We start from the raw sequence: 15,351 nt of genomic DNA, 5'->3' as shown, positions 1-15,351 counted from the left end.
ATGCAATGAGACTACAATCTAACTGGAAAAATACGAACATGAAACACACATACAAACAAGTAGAAACCTGAAAAATCAACTGAAAAGATACTAAGAACTAAAAGAGAAGTCTAGATATAAGATTAACGCTAAAGGGAACAATTTTTTATATACCTGCAATCATCAGATAAATATAATAGAAAAATAAAATTTTAAATGTCCTTTAATGTCGAGTTTTTTTAACCTCTTCTGAACCAAAGGCAAATTTACTAAACACTTCACAATATCAAACACTTTTTGCATTCCTTCATTAAATTATACCTAAAAGTACACAATTGTGCTAATATTTTATTTCTGCATCTATATTTATTATTGAAACTAGCTGGAACATTTCATTTTTGTTCTTTATGTCAGCAACTGTAGTATCACAGGGATATGCTAGGTTAACAAAAATATCCAAGGTGGGGTGTGCGCTTTCCTCTTATGTATTCCTGAATGGCTTATATATCCCTGTTTAAATGTGTAATGTTTATTGTTTTTTTAATCAAAAAATTATTGAATAAGTGCAGAAAATAATTTAGAAAACATGATTGAAAAGGAAAAGAAAATTACACCCTAAGAAAATCTTACCATCTAGGTGTAGTAATTAACACTTTATTGAAATCCTTTAGATCTTAAAAATGCTTTCATATGTAAGATTTCCCTTTATTCACTGTCATATATTTACATATGAGCACACTTTAAATATAATTTATAATATTAAGCATTTTCATTAACACCGTAATAGCTCTCATTATGTATTCAAGTCTTCATGTATGCACCTCAGTGAGCACATAAAATTGGGTTGGACTGACTTGTCAGAAGTGACTTTTTTTTTTTTTAATCCACAGTCTCTTTCCAAGGCCACGGCTGCAGTGTTCCAGTTCTGCTTTGACAACACTCATCATGCCCCGCTTTTCAAAGAAATATTCCAGAAGTTGCCTCACGAGGGCCTAGAGCTTTGTTCTCCAGTCTCTACTCACATTTAAAATTCCATAATCTCTGCTACTGTACCCCAACACTTAAGGCTTATACCTAATGCCAAGACTCCCAATACTGTCCCTAAAGTTTTTACCTTTAGTTCCATCCTTACTGTCCTAGCTTGAAACTTGTTTTATTTCTGTATTTTTATGTATTTTAAATTTATCTAAATTTAGGTATTTTTCCTTTTCGCTTTTAAACTAGGTATTATTTGCTTTTATTTATTATTACACGAAGCTGCTATTTTATCTATTCTGTTTGACAGTAGTGCTGTCTTCCATCCTTTTTATTTGTATGGTAGTAAGTATCTTTGTCAGCTATTTATTTTTTATGTTTCGTTTTATTTCAGGTTTTACTTAAAAAGCATTTATTAGCTTTTGAGGTGACATGATCACATTTGTCATACTTGATACATTTCACATTTTTCATTATATATTTCCTAATTTTGTTTCCTTGAATTTTTCTCATATTTTGCTATATGAAGTATAGCATATATCTTTGGAACTGTTTGCCTGACATCTACCACTTGTTTTCGGAGTTTCCCCTTACCTCAACATGGCTATACCTACAACTTTATTATCCTTTGACAAATCTGGCTAATTGATCCACAAGGGACAACACTGAGGCCTAGACAATGCTTGTCTTCTTGGGACTTTTGTCCGAAACATCAAATCCAGATCTGGTTCAACTTAAAATAAAAAATTGTTAATAATGTTTCCTGCTAGGCAGAAAAAGCTGGTCTGTAGCTAGAAAAAATGAAGTTAGTTACAAGCCTCCCCCTCCCCCTGCCAAAAAAAAGATGGACAAAGTACCAGCCATGTTCGAGTCTCTAATGTTATTCAAGTCCACCTGGGTCTATTTATTGCTTGGGATGTTTCTGCCATTAACATAAACACAGGTTAGTCGTAGATTAAGATGGGGGGAAAAACCCAGATCCATAGTATGCATCTTTGATTTCTCCAATATTGCCGTCTTGGTAGTTCTCCACCTTTCTGACTTTTCCTACTTTTTAGTTTACTGTTTAAATGGTAGTATTTTCCAAAGCCCTTTTCTCTCTCTGCTTTCTTTCTCTGCAGAAACCCCTCTATACTCATGGGCTTCATCCACTACTGTATCCTTGATGATGCCTGAGTTCATCAGTGCAGCATTCTCTATTACACTTCAGACTTTTCACTTGCTTATTATTCATCTCCATCTAACTCACAGGCATCTCAAATTTGATACAGCCAAAATTATATCATCAATTCCTAAGTATGCTTTTTTCTGTGATCTGTCTTAATCATATCACTAATCATCTACACTTGAAACCTCAAAGATTTATCTATCTTCCTCATTCCCGCAACAAAATATGCATAAATCTTATCTTAGTCTCCTGTTTGGTCTTGCTGCTTCAGTTTAGAGTTACTTCTGATGTAAACCTCAGTCCAACAAACATACAGACCACATACGATGTGTGAAGCACTCTGCAAGGTGAAGGAGATAATATAATGATAATGAAGACAGTCTTTACCCTCAAGGAGCTATCGATTCTGGAACAGACGCTGCTATCTACATTTTTCTCACACCTGGAAAAAAAGTAGTTACATGAACAAAATACTATTCTGGATGTACTCATATCCTTAATCATAGTGGTTCTCAAAATGTGGGGCATAGGCACATTGAGGGCAGGGCTCATGAGGCCTTTCCCAGGGTATGTGAGGTCACCACTACTTTTATAATACTATTAATAGTAAGACTTTGCTTTTTCATTGTGTTGAAGTTTGCCAATGATGATGCAAAAGCATTGTTGGGTAAAATTCCTAATTTTAGTTCAAATCAAGGTAGTAATTATTAAACTATAATTTTTGGCACTGTATTCTTCACTTTAGGCATTGGCATAAATTCCCAGTAAGGAAAAACTAAGCCACAATTGTCCTTGATGGAGCAATAAAAATCATCAGATTTATAAACCTTTCACACGCTGTACTCTGTACTCATTCTTTGAAGCTCAGATTATCTATTATTTCATTCTTCCTCTGAGAGGTTTTCCTCTCCTCTAACCTCCCCAACACATACTTATCCCGGTCCCCTGCAAATGTCTTTTCAGAACTCTCTTGGTATTTGTTCGTATCTCACAGCCTTTACTTTTTTTTCTGGGTGAGAAGGGGATGGTGACTTCTGTGTCTTCCCTTCCCATTTGGAAAGAAAGTATTGTTGGATTAAAACATACACTATAAAAGGACAGTGGATTGTAATGACTATCCTGGGACATTGTTAGATTGTAATGACTATCCTGGGACACTGCTTAAACAGTTCACACCACCATGTTCTAAAGACATAAAAGCTTATTTACTGTCTTGAAGGTTACTTTTCATCTTGTTTATTTCTCCTCTCCATCTCCTCTTCTTCCACTTCTCTTTTATTTCTTAAGACCACTGATGTTGCACTCAAACAGAATTTAGCTGTATTAGTAACATGCCTGTGCTAAAAATTTTGACTCTGTGAATATATCTGCCTTCTTAATTTTTCTGATTCTTTGTTAGTAATTTGTCATTTTTTGAACTTTTAAAAAATTTCATGAGTGTAAAGATCAGAACTAGATACAATATGGTATCTAGTTGAAGGATTAATATCTAATTATTAGATTTTGTGTTTCTGTTAGAACTTTGTTAAATGGATATTTTGCTTTGTGCTTATTTTTTAATAAGAAACTTACTGAAACTGATTTTTGTTCTACAGTTATTTTATTATTTTTCGATTTTTAAATCTGTATTGTTTGAAGGTCATGCAACTTAATTTTCTTAAATTGCCAACATGCTATACTCTGATGTATAGAACACTATCAATTGCCGTAATCATTAATTAAATCAAAATTTTCATTGTCATTGAGACACAGTATCTTATAATAAAGAGGCTTCTAGGTTAGTGATTATAGGGTACTGAAATTCTTAAAAGACATCACACTATTTAGTTACATTTATTTCAACAAACACTTCTCAGCACCCATTATAGGTTAGGATTTAAACTGGTATTTGGATATCGTCACCTACTTGGTATTTTACTGTGCAATCAGTTCAGTTTACAAAACAGTTTTATTCTGAGATTTTTAGGATACTTACAATACATATCCCATTTGAAACAAAAAAGTTCCTCAACTAATTTACAACTGCCTGTTTAGCACATGATGCCAAAAATACATTTCTTTTACCTGGAGAATCATTAACACATATAATTGTTGCAACATTAGTGACTAAACACAACTTTGTAAAAAAGGAAATGCTGTAGCATCCCAAATAAAGCAGACATTTCATTTAAATTTCACACAAAGTATAAGGTAGGTATATTTTTAAAAATACAGATGAAGAAACATCTAAAAGATTAACAAATTCAATATAAGAACCATCTTTTCATTATCTGAGTGGGCCCAATCTGATAACATGACCAGAAAATTCTCTCCAGCTGTGGCTAGAGAAATATAACAGCAAAAGTCAGAGATTTGAAACACACAGAGACTCTACCTGCTGTTACTGTAGTAGACCATAAGGAAAGCATGAAGGAACAAGGAGAGTTTCCAGGAGAAAAGACTGTCCCCAAGTAAGAGTATGCAAAGCAACAGAATCTTAGTCCTGCAATGACAAGGAACTGAATCTCGCTAAGAATCTTAATGAGCTTGGAAGCAGATATTCCCCGGAGCATCTAGTAAAGAACAGAACCCCAGACAGCACCTTGATTTCAGTCTTGTAAGGCTCTAAACAGAGGACCCAGATGAGCCTACACAGATTTCGGACCCACAAAAAACTGAGACGACAAATATGTGGTATTGAAAGCTAAATTCATGGTAATTTGTTAAGGCAACAAGAAAATTAATACACATGGCAGGTTCCAGAACAAATGTATTTCAAAGTAGCCAGAAAAAAGGATGGGAAAGGTAAAAACAGAAGACATGTTAGGGATGAAGTTGGTGAGGCAGATGGGGTCTAGGTTATGAAAAATTAGGAATTTATTATGTAAGCCATGAAAAGATGCTAAAACTTTAATTCTGTGGAAGAGATGATGGATAATGACAAATGACAGAAATGTTGTTAACTGGGGATGTGGGGGAGAAAATGGGCAAGGAGATTAATGAGGAATGTATTATCAACATCTGGGCTACAGATGATGAATGCCTAAACCAAAGCAATGAGAACACAAAAGGGCAAAAGAACCAGTAGGCTTTTGGTATATTTCAGAAGCTAAAAAAAGGTCTTTATTCCTGACTAATAGTGGAGATGACAGAGCAGTCGCTGATGACTAAAAAGTATTTTAGCATCAGTAGTTTGGTGGATGATGATGTTTAATGGTCAATATAAGGAATACAAGAAGAGCATAATATTTTGTGGGGGCTAAAAACTGAAAGCAAAGGGGAAATACATTTTCCTTTAATTGCAAAATAATACAGGACAAAATTAAGAATTTTAAAGCAGCAAGTAAACACAAGTAACATCTATTTTGTTAGATTCGATTACCTCTGCTGTTGCTTTCTGGGTAGGCAAGTGTAGGCTTACTTGGGGAGCGTCGTAGATCACTATTAAGGAAAGGCTTATCCGATGGATACACAACGTATGGAGATGAAGAATGCCGAACCATACTTCCATTAGACCTTGATGGTTCAGCTAAGATGTTCTGAAAAATAAAGACACAAATTACCTTTCAAAAGTGTGAACCACAAATAGCAGATTTAAACCACAAATATTTATGACTGAGAACTAGACTGTCCATATAGACAACAGAAAAAAATCCACTGACTATAAACAACAGAATTCAACCATTATTTATTTTAAAGAAATACAACTTTTAAAGTGTTTCATATTAGTCAAAATATGACCATAAGGCAGACACTATAGAAAGGAAATAATGTTCACACAACTTGAATACAAATGCTGTGCAGAAATACTTAAATGATACAATTCATGTAAATGCAGAAGTTAAAAATATATACTGTGAAATATACATTCAGAAAAATAAGTACGTAATTTTACAAGACCAGAAACTGCTACAAATGACTGATCAACAAAATACTACTTAAATATTTATAGTATTCAAAACTCCAGAAAGAAAATAAGGCACTGTCATTGCCTCAAATAATTTACATTTAATTACGAAAAAAGAAAATAATTAGAAAACACTAAGGTCCATCAAACACTCAAATACAAAACTTTATTTCCACAGCATACCATTCTGTCATGAATGAGATTCTGTTAAATTTAGAATTCCACATAATAATTTCAACCCAGCGAATGCTAACTGCAGAGTTTCATTTGTTGTAGGTGACTTCCTATTGACAGATGGACCTAGACTGGGGGATGTATATAAGCTGAGAGCTAAGGTAGAAGATAGTAACTGCCAGCTGTTCAAAATTTTCAGCATCCACTTTCCTTCTTCAAAAGGCCACAGCAAACTATGTTTTTCAATTCTTACCTTTGAAGATGTCTATTTATAAAGTATCAGAATAATCTGTGTTCATTAAAGTACAAGAGCACAAAACAATCTCCTTAAACAAAGGCTATCAAGATACCTGCATTGTATTTAAATCTTATTTAAAATTAAAGCTTTTACTTTCATGTTAAAAATTATGCAAATTTCCAGTTTATTTAAAAAAGCAAATATAAAACATTTTCTATTTATGTAAATATAAAACACACTATGGCTATGAAAATCAAAAGTGGAGACAAAAAGCTTAGCAGAGTAGAGACAAGTCTTAAAAGTGGTACTCAAATAAGTGCTAAGTCTACTATAGTGTGTTCATATACCACAAAGACTAATATTTGTCATTTCCCAAGCTTAATGGCAAATTGGCATCTGGTTTTAGAGGTAACTGGAAAATAGGATGAGTTTTCAATTCTTTATAATATGGTCAAAGGTCTTGCAAAGCATCCTGAATTACTGCATAGCTTAATTTAAATATGTCACAGAGAACCTCAGGTCTTCATTGGTTATTTACAATCCACGAGAATCCTACCTAACATTCAAAAATATCAAGTGACTTGCTGACCATCCTCTGCCCAGTCGGGAATAACATTAATTATGTGATTAGCTGAATCATAAACTAGTTCCAAAATGGAACTACCTCTGTTCTACATTTTGTATGTTAGTGCACTTGCCCTTTACTCACTATTTCATATCACCCCTCATGTCCTATAAACGTTTTATTATCTGTATGTCATGCAGTGTAAGAAAAAATGTATTTTATCTTTTGTCCTTGGTTTCAGATACAGATTCAAAAACTCCTAGAATTTCTTAAGTGATAAGGGTGTTCTTGTTAAGCTGATGAGGGGACTTAAGGTACGGTCCCTAGGATAGCTTCAGGTTTGAAGGTATCTTCTGGGAGGTGGCTGCCAGAAAAACCAACCACTAGATTATAATGAGCTACGAATTTCATCCAGGAGTGGTGGCTCTCGCCTGTAATCCCAGCACTCTGGGAGGCGAGGTGGACGGATCACTTGAGGTTGGTCTACAGTTCGAGACCAGCCTGGCCAACATGGTGAAACTCTCTCTCTACCTAAAATAAAAAAAATCGGCTGAGTGTGGTGGTGTGCCTTGTAATCCCAGCTACTCAGGAAGCCAAGGCAGGAGAATCGTTTGAACCCAGGTGGTGGAGCGAGATTGCACCACTGCACTACAGCCAAGGGGACAGTGACACTCTGTCTGGCAAGGTGGGATGCGGGGGGGGGGGGGAGGAAGAGTTACAAATTTCAGCCCTACACCCTGACCTCAGGGGAGGTAAGAAGCTGAGACTGAGCCCAATGACCAGGGGATAATTTACTCAATTATGTATATATGTAATGAAATCTTCATTAAAAACTCGTAAATAATGAGTTTTGGGGAGCTTCTGGATTGTTGAACATACTGATATACTGGAAAGGTGCTGCCCCACAGAGGGTATAGAAACCCTTTCACACCTTGCCCTATATCTCCTCCATCTGGCTGTTCCTGAGTTGTGTCCTTTATAAAATTGAAATTGCTTAAGTATAGTCTTTCCTGAGTACTGTGAGCTGTTCTTGGAAAGCTGCAGAAATCCCTTAATTTTTAGCTAGCTTGGCAGAAATGCAGATGCTGTGGGAACACTCAGGACTTTGACTGATTTGGGGGTGGGCAGTCGTGTGAAATTGAGCCCCTTAATGTATGGGTGTCTGAGCTTTATTTGGGTACTGTCAGAATTAAGATAATTGTAGGACACCCAGTTGGTGTAGGATTTTTGCTGGAGAAACTAAGTTCTAACAAATAGACTTGATTCTACTCAATAAATCTGCTGAATATTAATTATACATTTCCTCCCCAAAACAGGAAACTAAATATTATTTATAAAAGATTGTCTTTTTCAACCAAGTGACTATAACGCCTTAAGAGATCAAAAGCTTTTAGGCTTCTTTATGTTTAACAAATAGCACAAATATCATAGGAAGGCTGTGTACAAAGGAGCCTAAGTCTAACTTCCCTCTTTCCATGACTCTACGCACTCAGTAAAAATTATTCCAACCAAAATATGATTGTAGGAGAAACTTTCAGGATTAAAGGAAAAATGTTTAACCTGATCACTATCTTTCCTGCAGCCTTTAGTTGTTAGGGCAAGTATCTCATTTAGGAACACAAAATTCAAATATTTATTTAACATCTTTTTATGACACTGTGTGAAGTATGAAGCATAATTTAAAAATGCACATAATTTGCTGTCTTTATAAGCGGAACATGCAACATAGCTGCAAGGTATTAGGTAGATTAAATTCAAATACAAAAGAGTAGGTGGGAACTGCTAAACTGGATGTAACAGAAGCTAAGTGTAAATTAAATTCAGATGCATTCAACAGAACATTGCTTCATATCAGTGTGGTAAAGGAAGGTCTTTATTAGTGTTAAAATCGATACTGGGTTTTATAGATTGATACGTATTCTGATAGGCAAACTAGAAATGGGTATGAAAAGCAATTGTTTCCAATGTTAATGAATACATTAGTTTAGTGGGAAAAAAGAGTGTGTGTACACAAGTGGATTGAAATAAAACTGGAGAAGTCAAGGTCCAGTGATGGAAGAATGTGATGTAGAGCTCTGAGCAGTGCAATCAATGCAATAGTGTCCAAGTTTCATGTTTGAAACTAAACAAAGTTTCATGTTTCATAGTTTCAATATCCTAAACATATCAGTTATACCCAAAGTAAAAATCAATACGATCAACAAATATAAAAAAGCATTCAATAAAATTCAACATCCAGCCATTATTTAAAAAAATAAAAGAAAAACTATTTCCTTACGATAATATGAAGTTTTACAAAAAAACATGGCCAACATACTTAATCGTGCAAAACTTGAAATGTTCCTTTTAAAATAAGAAACAAGACAAAGATATCTACATCAATTCTAGTCAACACTGTACTTCATTTCCTAGTCTGCACACTATGATAAAAAAAGAATAAGATATTAAGATTGAAAAGGAAGAATCCCAATTTTAGATTATGACCATCTAAACAGAAAAAAAATTCTCAATTATGAGAATTAAGATTGCTGAATAAAATAGATACATAACAGTAATTTTATATATTAGAAAATGCAACTTATGAAAATATATATCACACAAACACTAGAAATAAAATGAACAAACAACATACAAGACATGAAAGTATACACATACTGAAAAACGTTAAAATTCTAAATAAACGGAGTAACATAACATTCAGACAGAAGGGTCAATATCCTAAACATATCAGTTATACCCAAATTAAGCTACAAATTCAATAAAATATCAATCAAAATTCCAACAGCAGGTTCTAGAATTTCTACTGAAAAAAAGCAAAGGATTGATTAATATCTAATATTTATCTTGAGCAACAAGGAAGGTGACTGACCCACCTACCCCCGAGTGATTCTTAGGAGAATCACTAAGACAATGGGTATCTAAGTAGGAGAGAGAAATACAACAAAGAAACAGTCGGCTAACACACCCATACACATATGGAAATGAATATATTGGGGAAAGGATGAGTTTCCAACAAGTACTGTGGGAACAACTGTGTATTTTAAGTAAAACCATTAAACTGAATCCCTATCTCACAGCATACAAATTAATTCCAAGTAAATTAAGGACATAAAAAGCTCCAACTTTAAAATACATAGGGAAAAAATATAGAGTACAACCAAGGCCTTGGGGAAAAGAAGAATTTCTTAAACAGAAATCACTAACCATAAAAAGACTAACACATCTTACATTAAAAGTAATAACTATTAATCAAAAGGTATCAAAGACAAGCCAGAACAGTCTTAACAGACTGATAATTAACATCACAATGTGTTAAAAAAATGCCTATAAATCAATAATAATAGGCAACCCAATTGAAAAGCAGGCAAAAGACATGAACAGGTATTTCACAGAGGAAAACACACACAGAAGACTAGTAAAGGTGTGAAAAAAAAAAACAGGGTGCATCTTCACCAATGATTAGAGGAGCACAAATCAGAAAAAGGATACCATTTCACACACACAGCAAAAATTTACAAGTGGGACAATACCATCCATTTAGAAGACAGAGAATAAAGAAGACCGCTGGTATAATCACTTGGTAACAATTTAGTATGAATGAGTAAAGCTGAAGACGCACATACTCTGTGAACCAGGTAATTCATTCAGCTGTATATGCTCAACTGTTTTCTCTCTCTCCTTTCTTGAAAATTATATGGATTGACCCACAGTACATATACCATGACCCACTACTGAGTTGCAATCCAGAGCTCAGTCTATGGTTTAGGGGAAAAAAAAAAAAAAAAAAAAAAATCACTGCTCTACAGTTGCCCCTGGCAAACTTTTTCCCTCAGGACCCCTTTATACTCTAAAAAAATTTAGTGAAAAGAATGGCACTATTTTACATTTCTGCCAATCTCTTTAATGTTTGGCTTAAAATAAGGATGCTGGATTCTCTTATCTAGTTCTGTATTTGCTCTGTTGGATCTATTATTTTGCCGGATGTATTTAAGAAAACCTATTCTACCACAAACGTGGTCATTATAGAAGGATCTTGTAGACTGAGAGGGTCTTGGAGATCTCTAAGGATTGTGAGACCATACTGCACTCTAGAGAAACTTGTGCCATGTACAGCATATAGGAATGAGAACAAGACTGTTTACAGTATCTGGCAAATAAACAACAAAACCCATTAACCCCAAAGCCCATCAAGATACTGTCGTTTACTAGCTAGACAACTTTGACTCAACCTCTCTCCGCCTCGTTTTGCTCATTTGAAAAAGGAAATATTAATGCCAATCTCAGAAGGTTACTGTGAGGATTAAATGAGTTAATGTATGATAAGTGCTTAAAGGGCCTTTAAGGACTATGCCTGCCAGATAGTCCTATATAAATACCACATATTATAATCTTAAAATGTGTAGTGGGGGCCGGGAGTGGTAGCTCACGCCTGTAATTCCAGCACTTTGGGAGGCCAAGGCGGCAGTATCAAAAGGTCAGGAGTTTGAGATCAGCCTGACAACAGGGTGAAACCCCGTCTCTACTAAATATACAAAAATTAGCCAGGCATGGTAGCACATGCCTGTAATCCCAGCTACTGGGAGGCCGAGGCAGGAGAATCACTTGGTTGAAGGACCTAACCAAAAAGTCAGAGACAAATGAACAGATTAGCTCATTAAGTCCAAAGTGACAGGGCATTTTCACCAGGGTTGTGAAAACATTACAAGGCTGACATGAAAGACACTCTTGTGTTTCAACACTTTGCTGCCCATACTTCTATATGAAATTAATTTCATTATGCCCAATCATAGTTGCTTTCCTGCCTTTTCCATGAGTCGAGTTTATCAACTCAAGAGCAGTCACTCAATAAATGTTACCTAGACCTAACTGAAACCTAGTGCCCTACTTCCTCGTCATTCATTTGAGATTTACACAGTCCCTACTTCCTAAAGATGGTTATTTATGAATCTATTTGTTAAAAAATCCTTGCCCATAAAGCATCTCGATGTACTTATAACTAGCTCCGTATGGGTTTATCAATGCCAAAAACAGTTGAATGTAACGGTTGTTAATTTTCACAACCCTGAAACCTGAATATAAGTTGCCTTCTCAGTTCATGGTATAGTTTTAACAAGTTTTCTTTTCTTTTTTTTTTAATGCTGCCTTATGTTAAGATCAGCTGTTTGTTAAGCTAAGTGCTTTTCCAATGCTGTTGGAAATGGCAGCCTTATTTCTGACGGGACACCTAAGCATGACCTTTTATTATGCACTAAGGAAACAACTAAAGTTAGTCATTTTTGTTTTGAGAAATGGTAACTTCCAAATTAGACGTTTTGATGTAGCAGATTGACTTATGGTTGTTATACTTTGATTTGTAGAGGATCCTAGATATTCTTAGTGTACCCCTGATACTTAGAATGTAATTAAAGCTGAGCTTAGCAAAAAAAATGTATTTGCTTTCCTACTAAACAGTCTTTGGGATTTCTGTCAATGCTACAGTAAGTACTAAGAACTGACTATATCCCAATGCCAATGCTCAGCTAGGAGGCCTTGGCATAATGCAGCTCAATTAAACATTTATTTAATATTTTATAGAGACAGGGTCACTCTGTCGCCCAGGCTGGAGAGCAGTGGCACTATCATAGCTCACTGCAGCCTCAAACTCCCTGGGCTCAAGTGATCCTCCCGCCTTAGCCTCCCTAGTAGCTGGTATTACAGAGAAGAGCCATGGCACCCAAACTCAATTCAACATTTATGAGTATTCCTTATTCAGTCTCCAAATGCTTAACTTTTGAGAGCTGTAAAAAGTCCTGTTCTCCCAAGTTTAATCACATGTCCTATAAAATCTCATCATCTTCCATCTGCTGACACTTCTAATAGTTTATCTTACTTTTTTCTTTTACTGACCTAATCCTGAATAACTTTCAACTGTTGCTTTCATTACTTCTTTTTAACTTCTCCAGACCTCTCTGCAAACTTCTAATTCCCACTCTGTTCAAACACTGTAATACTTCTGGTCCCATTATTACAAATTCTAACAAGTCTCTGAAAGCTGAAACTGACTTCTCCAAGGTGGCAAGCCTTTCTTAGCATTCCCCACTCTTTCCCCTTAGATTCTACAAAATATCTTTGTTCTGATACTCTACCAGCTCCTTCCCTCACCATCCCCTTTTTTTCCAGGTTTTTCCTTGTTTCCAATTCAGCTCATCCAACTCTACCTCCATATTACTCCTGCTCATTCCAAATGATCTCAAGTTTCCTGAAACTACCTACTGTCCTGGAACATACTCCAAAATTCCTGCAGTGCCTTTTTCTCCTTCCTCTACTCTTGGCACAAGCAATTACAATTCCTTCGACACGCATTTAGCTTCATCTTCCCTTCTAGGAAACCTCTAGCCTACCCAAGCACTGCTAATCACTCTGCTTTAGATTACTTTAGTGCTACCGTACGGCGCAGTAATCACCTAACTACGCGCAGTTGCTCTTCAGTGTTTTGCGTCTTCAAAGCAGGGTTTCTACCCTACTCATTTGGACCCTCAGCCCAGTCAAGGGCTCCAACTTTGGCTTTCACACATTTACTTCTTACCTCTTCCTTACCCCGCGGTTTTTAAAAACCTAAGCGTTGGACACTCCAAAATAACAAATGCCAGCGACGAAACTGGCTAGTGACCTTTCAGGAGGCAAAACTACTGTTTAAATTCAATTCCCCTGTCGCCTAAAACTGCATTTCCACATTAGTCCTAGTACTTCTGGATGGTGGGAAGAGCGAGCTCCGGCTACGAGGATCACACAACAAAGTTAATGAGAGGATGAGAGTGGGAGGCACTGCAGGCATAAAAAACAACGTAATCAATGGCTAGTAAGCGCTCGAGAGACGGCGGACTACTACTCGGTAGCTGTCTCTTAAACACATTAGCGCGCCTACCTGATCTGGCGAGTTTCCTAGAGGGGCTGCTGAAGCCACGTGACCAAAGGAACTACGATTTCGCAAGCCAGGGAGTGGGCAGTTGTCCCAGCCAAGCCTTGGGAATGTTAGGCAACCGAGGTTGCCACGCTGAAAGGTGAACGAGGGATGGGGAACAGACGTGAGCCAGCCCAGTTTCACTGGAAGCCAGAGAGTGCAGCCTCGACAGAGGAACAGAAAATGGAAACTTGGGGAGCACGGGGCAATCTAGGCGCCCCCGCCGTCCTCCAGAATGGGGTCAGAAGCTGGACTGACAGCGCCCTAAAACGTGAGGAAACTCAAAGAGGCGCTTAGGGCCGACGTGGAGCCCACTCGCGCCAACTCCTTCTTACCGAGAACTGAGAACCAGAAGCCGCAGAGACCGAAGCCGTCGCCATCTTTCAGCCTGCCCAGGGGTTCTCGTGGTCTTCTTCAAGACTCGGGAGCCGCCCACCAGGGGCGACCCTAAGCTAAACCCCTGATGGAAAAGGGCAAGGGTGCTGGTGCTGGTTTTGGAAACCCGTGCCACACACACCCTCAGCGACGCCTACGCTCACAGAGCACACAGAACGGGCAACACGTCCTAACGGACGTCTTTCCTAGCCAATCAAAACAGCAGACGTCTTCCGGTAGTAGGAGAGAATCCGCCTTTTCCCCGGTGACGTCACAAGGTAGCGCGTAGTGGAGCCCGCTGGGGGTTGACAACGCTGCGGGCTACTGGCCGGCTCTGCGGGGATTCTATGGAGGGGCGGGCCTCTTCCAGTAAGAAGTGTGGGTGAGTAGTGTTGTCGTCAGTGGCAACCGAACGGAATAATGGAGACAGAACAAAAGCGAAGGCGAAGTTCAAGCACTCCCCGAGTTCCCTCGGATTACACGCTGGAAAGAGCGTGAGTTTGCCTCGGGGACGCCTCTCCAGGTGAAGTACTTACCTTTTGGCCAATAACAAATAGGATTAGGAGGGACTAAATGACTTAGTCCAATAGAAGGTAAGGGAAAAAAGAGTTGCGGCAAAGAGCCAGCCTTTCGCGAACATTTGCCCAATTGGATTGAGGGACTCTCACTCAAACCTGGGACTGGCTGTTAATAGCCGCGACCGCAGACCTTGGGGCGGGGCAGGTTCAAAGCGGATTTCGCGCGTTAAGAGCGCCCGGCTGTCATTGGCCAGCGACTTCCTCCCTTTGTGGATGATCCCTGCGTCGCGGAAATTGGGAGTTGGGAGGAGCCACCGAGTGACGCGGTGGCCTCCACAGCCAATCAGGCATGGGGAAGGGAGGCCGAGAAGGAAGCGGATCCGCGGCCGCGCAGCGAAACAGCAACCAGCTATCCGCTTCGTCTCCCTCCGCCGCTATCTGGGCCTAAGCGGGAGCGGCTGGCACGGCGTCACTGGGTGGGCTGGGGCGGAAGTGGAGGCGGAGGGAGACGGTGGCGTCGACCGCGGGGCCCT

General features: G+C 38.0%; 1 protein-coding gene across 2 annotated transcripts in view; it reads right to left on the bottom strand.

The window, feature by feature from the left end:
- The window catches only part of CEP57 (centrosomal protein 57), a 41,373-nt gene extending 26,580 nt beyond the window's left edge, over window positions 1-14,793 (bottom strand). The window contains exons 1-2 of one of the 2 annotated variants that reach the window (XM_017505273.2): window positions 14,261-14,793; window positions 5,484-5,640 (exon numbers count right to left, since the gene is read on the bottom strand). In XM_017505273.2, coding sequence (XP_017360762.1) covers window positions 5,484-5,640; window positions 14,261-14,305 — 202 coding nt within the window. In that variant the 5' untranslated portion in view covers window positions 14,306-14,793. The remainder of the gene's footprint in view (window positions 1-5,483; window positions 5,641-14,260) is intronic. The other variant, XM_017505274.2, reaches the window with a different exon arrangement.
- Between the last annotated feature and the right edge of the window lie 558 nt (window positions 14,794-15,351).

Source organism: Cebus imitator, unplaced genomic scaffold, assembly GCF_001604975.1.
Source record: "Cebus imitator isolate Cc_AM_T3 unplaced genomic scaffold, Cebus_imitator-1.0 Scaffold336, whole genome shotgun sequence".
Classification (NCBI taxonomy): Eukaryota; Metazoa; Chordata; class Mammalia; order Primates; family Cebidae; genus Cebus; species Cebus imitator.
The sequence above is the reverse complement of the archived record's forward strand: the minus strand, read 5'-3'. Positions and strand labels throughout refer to the sequence as shown.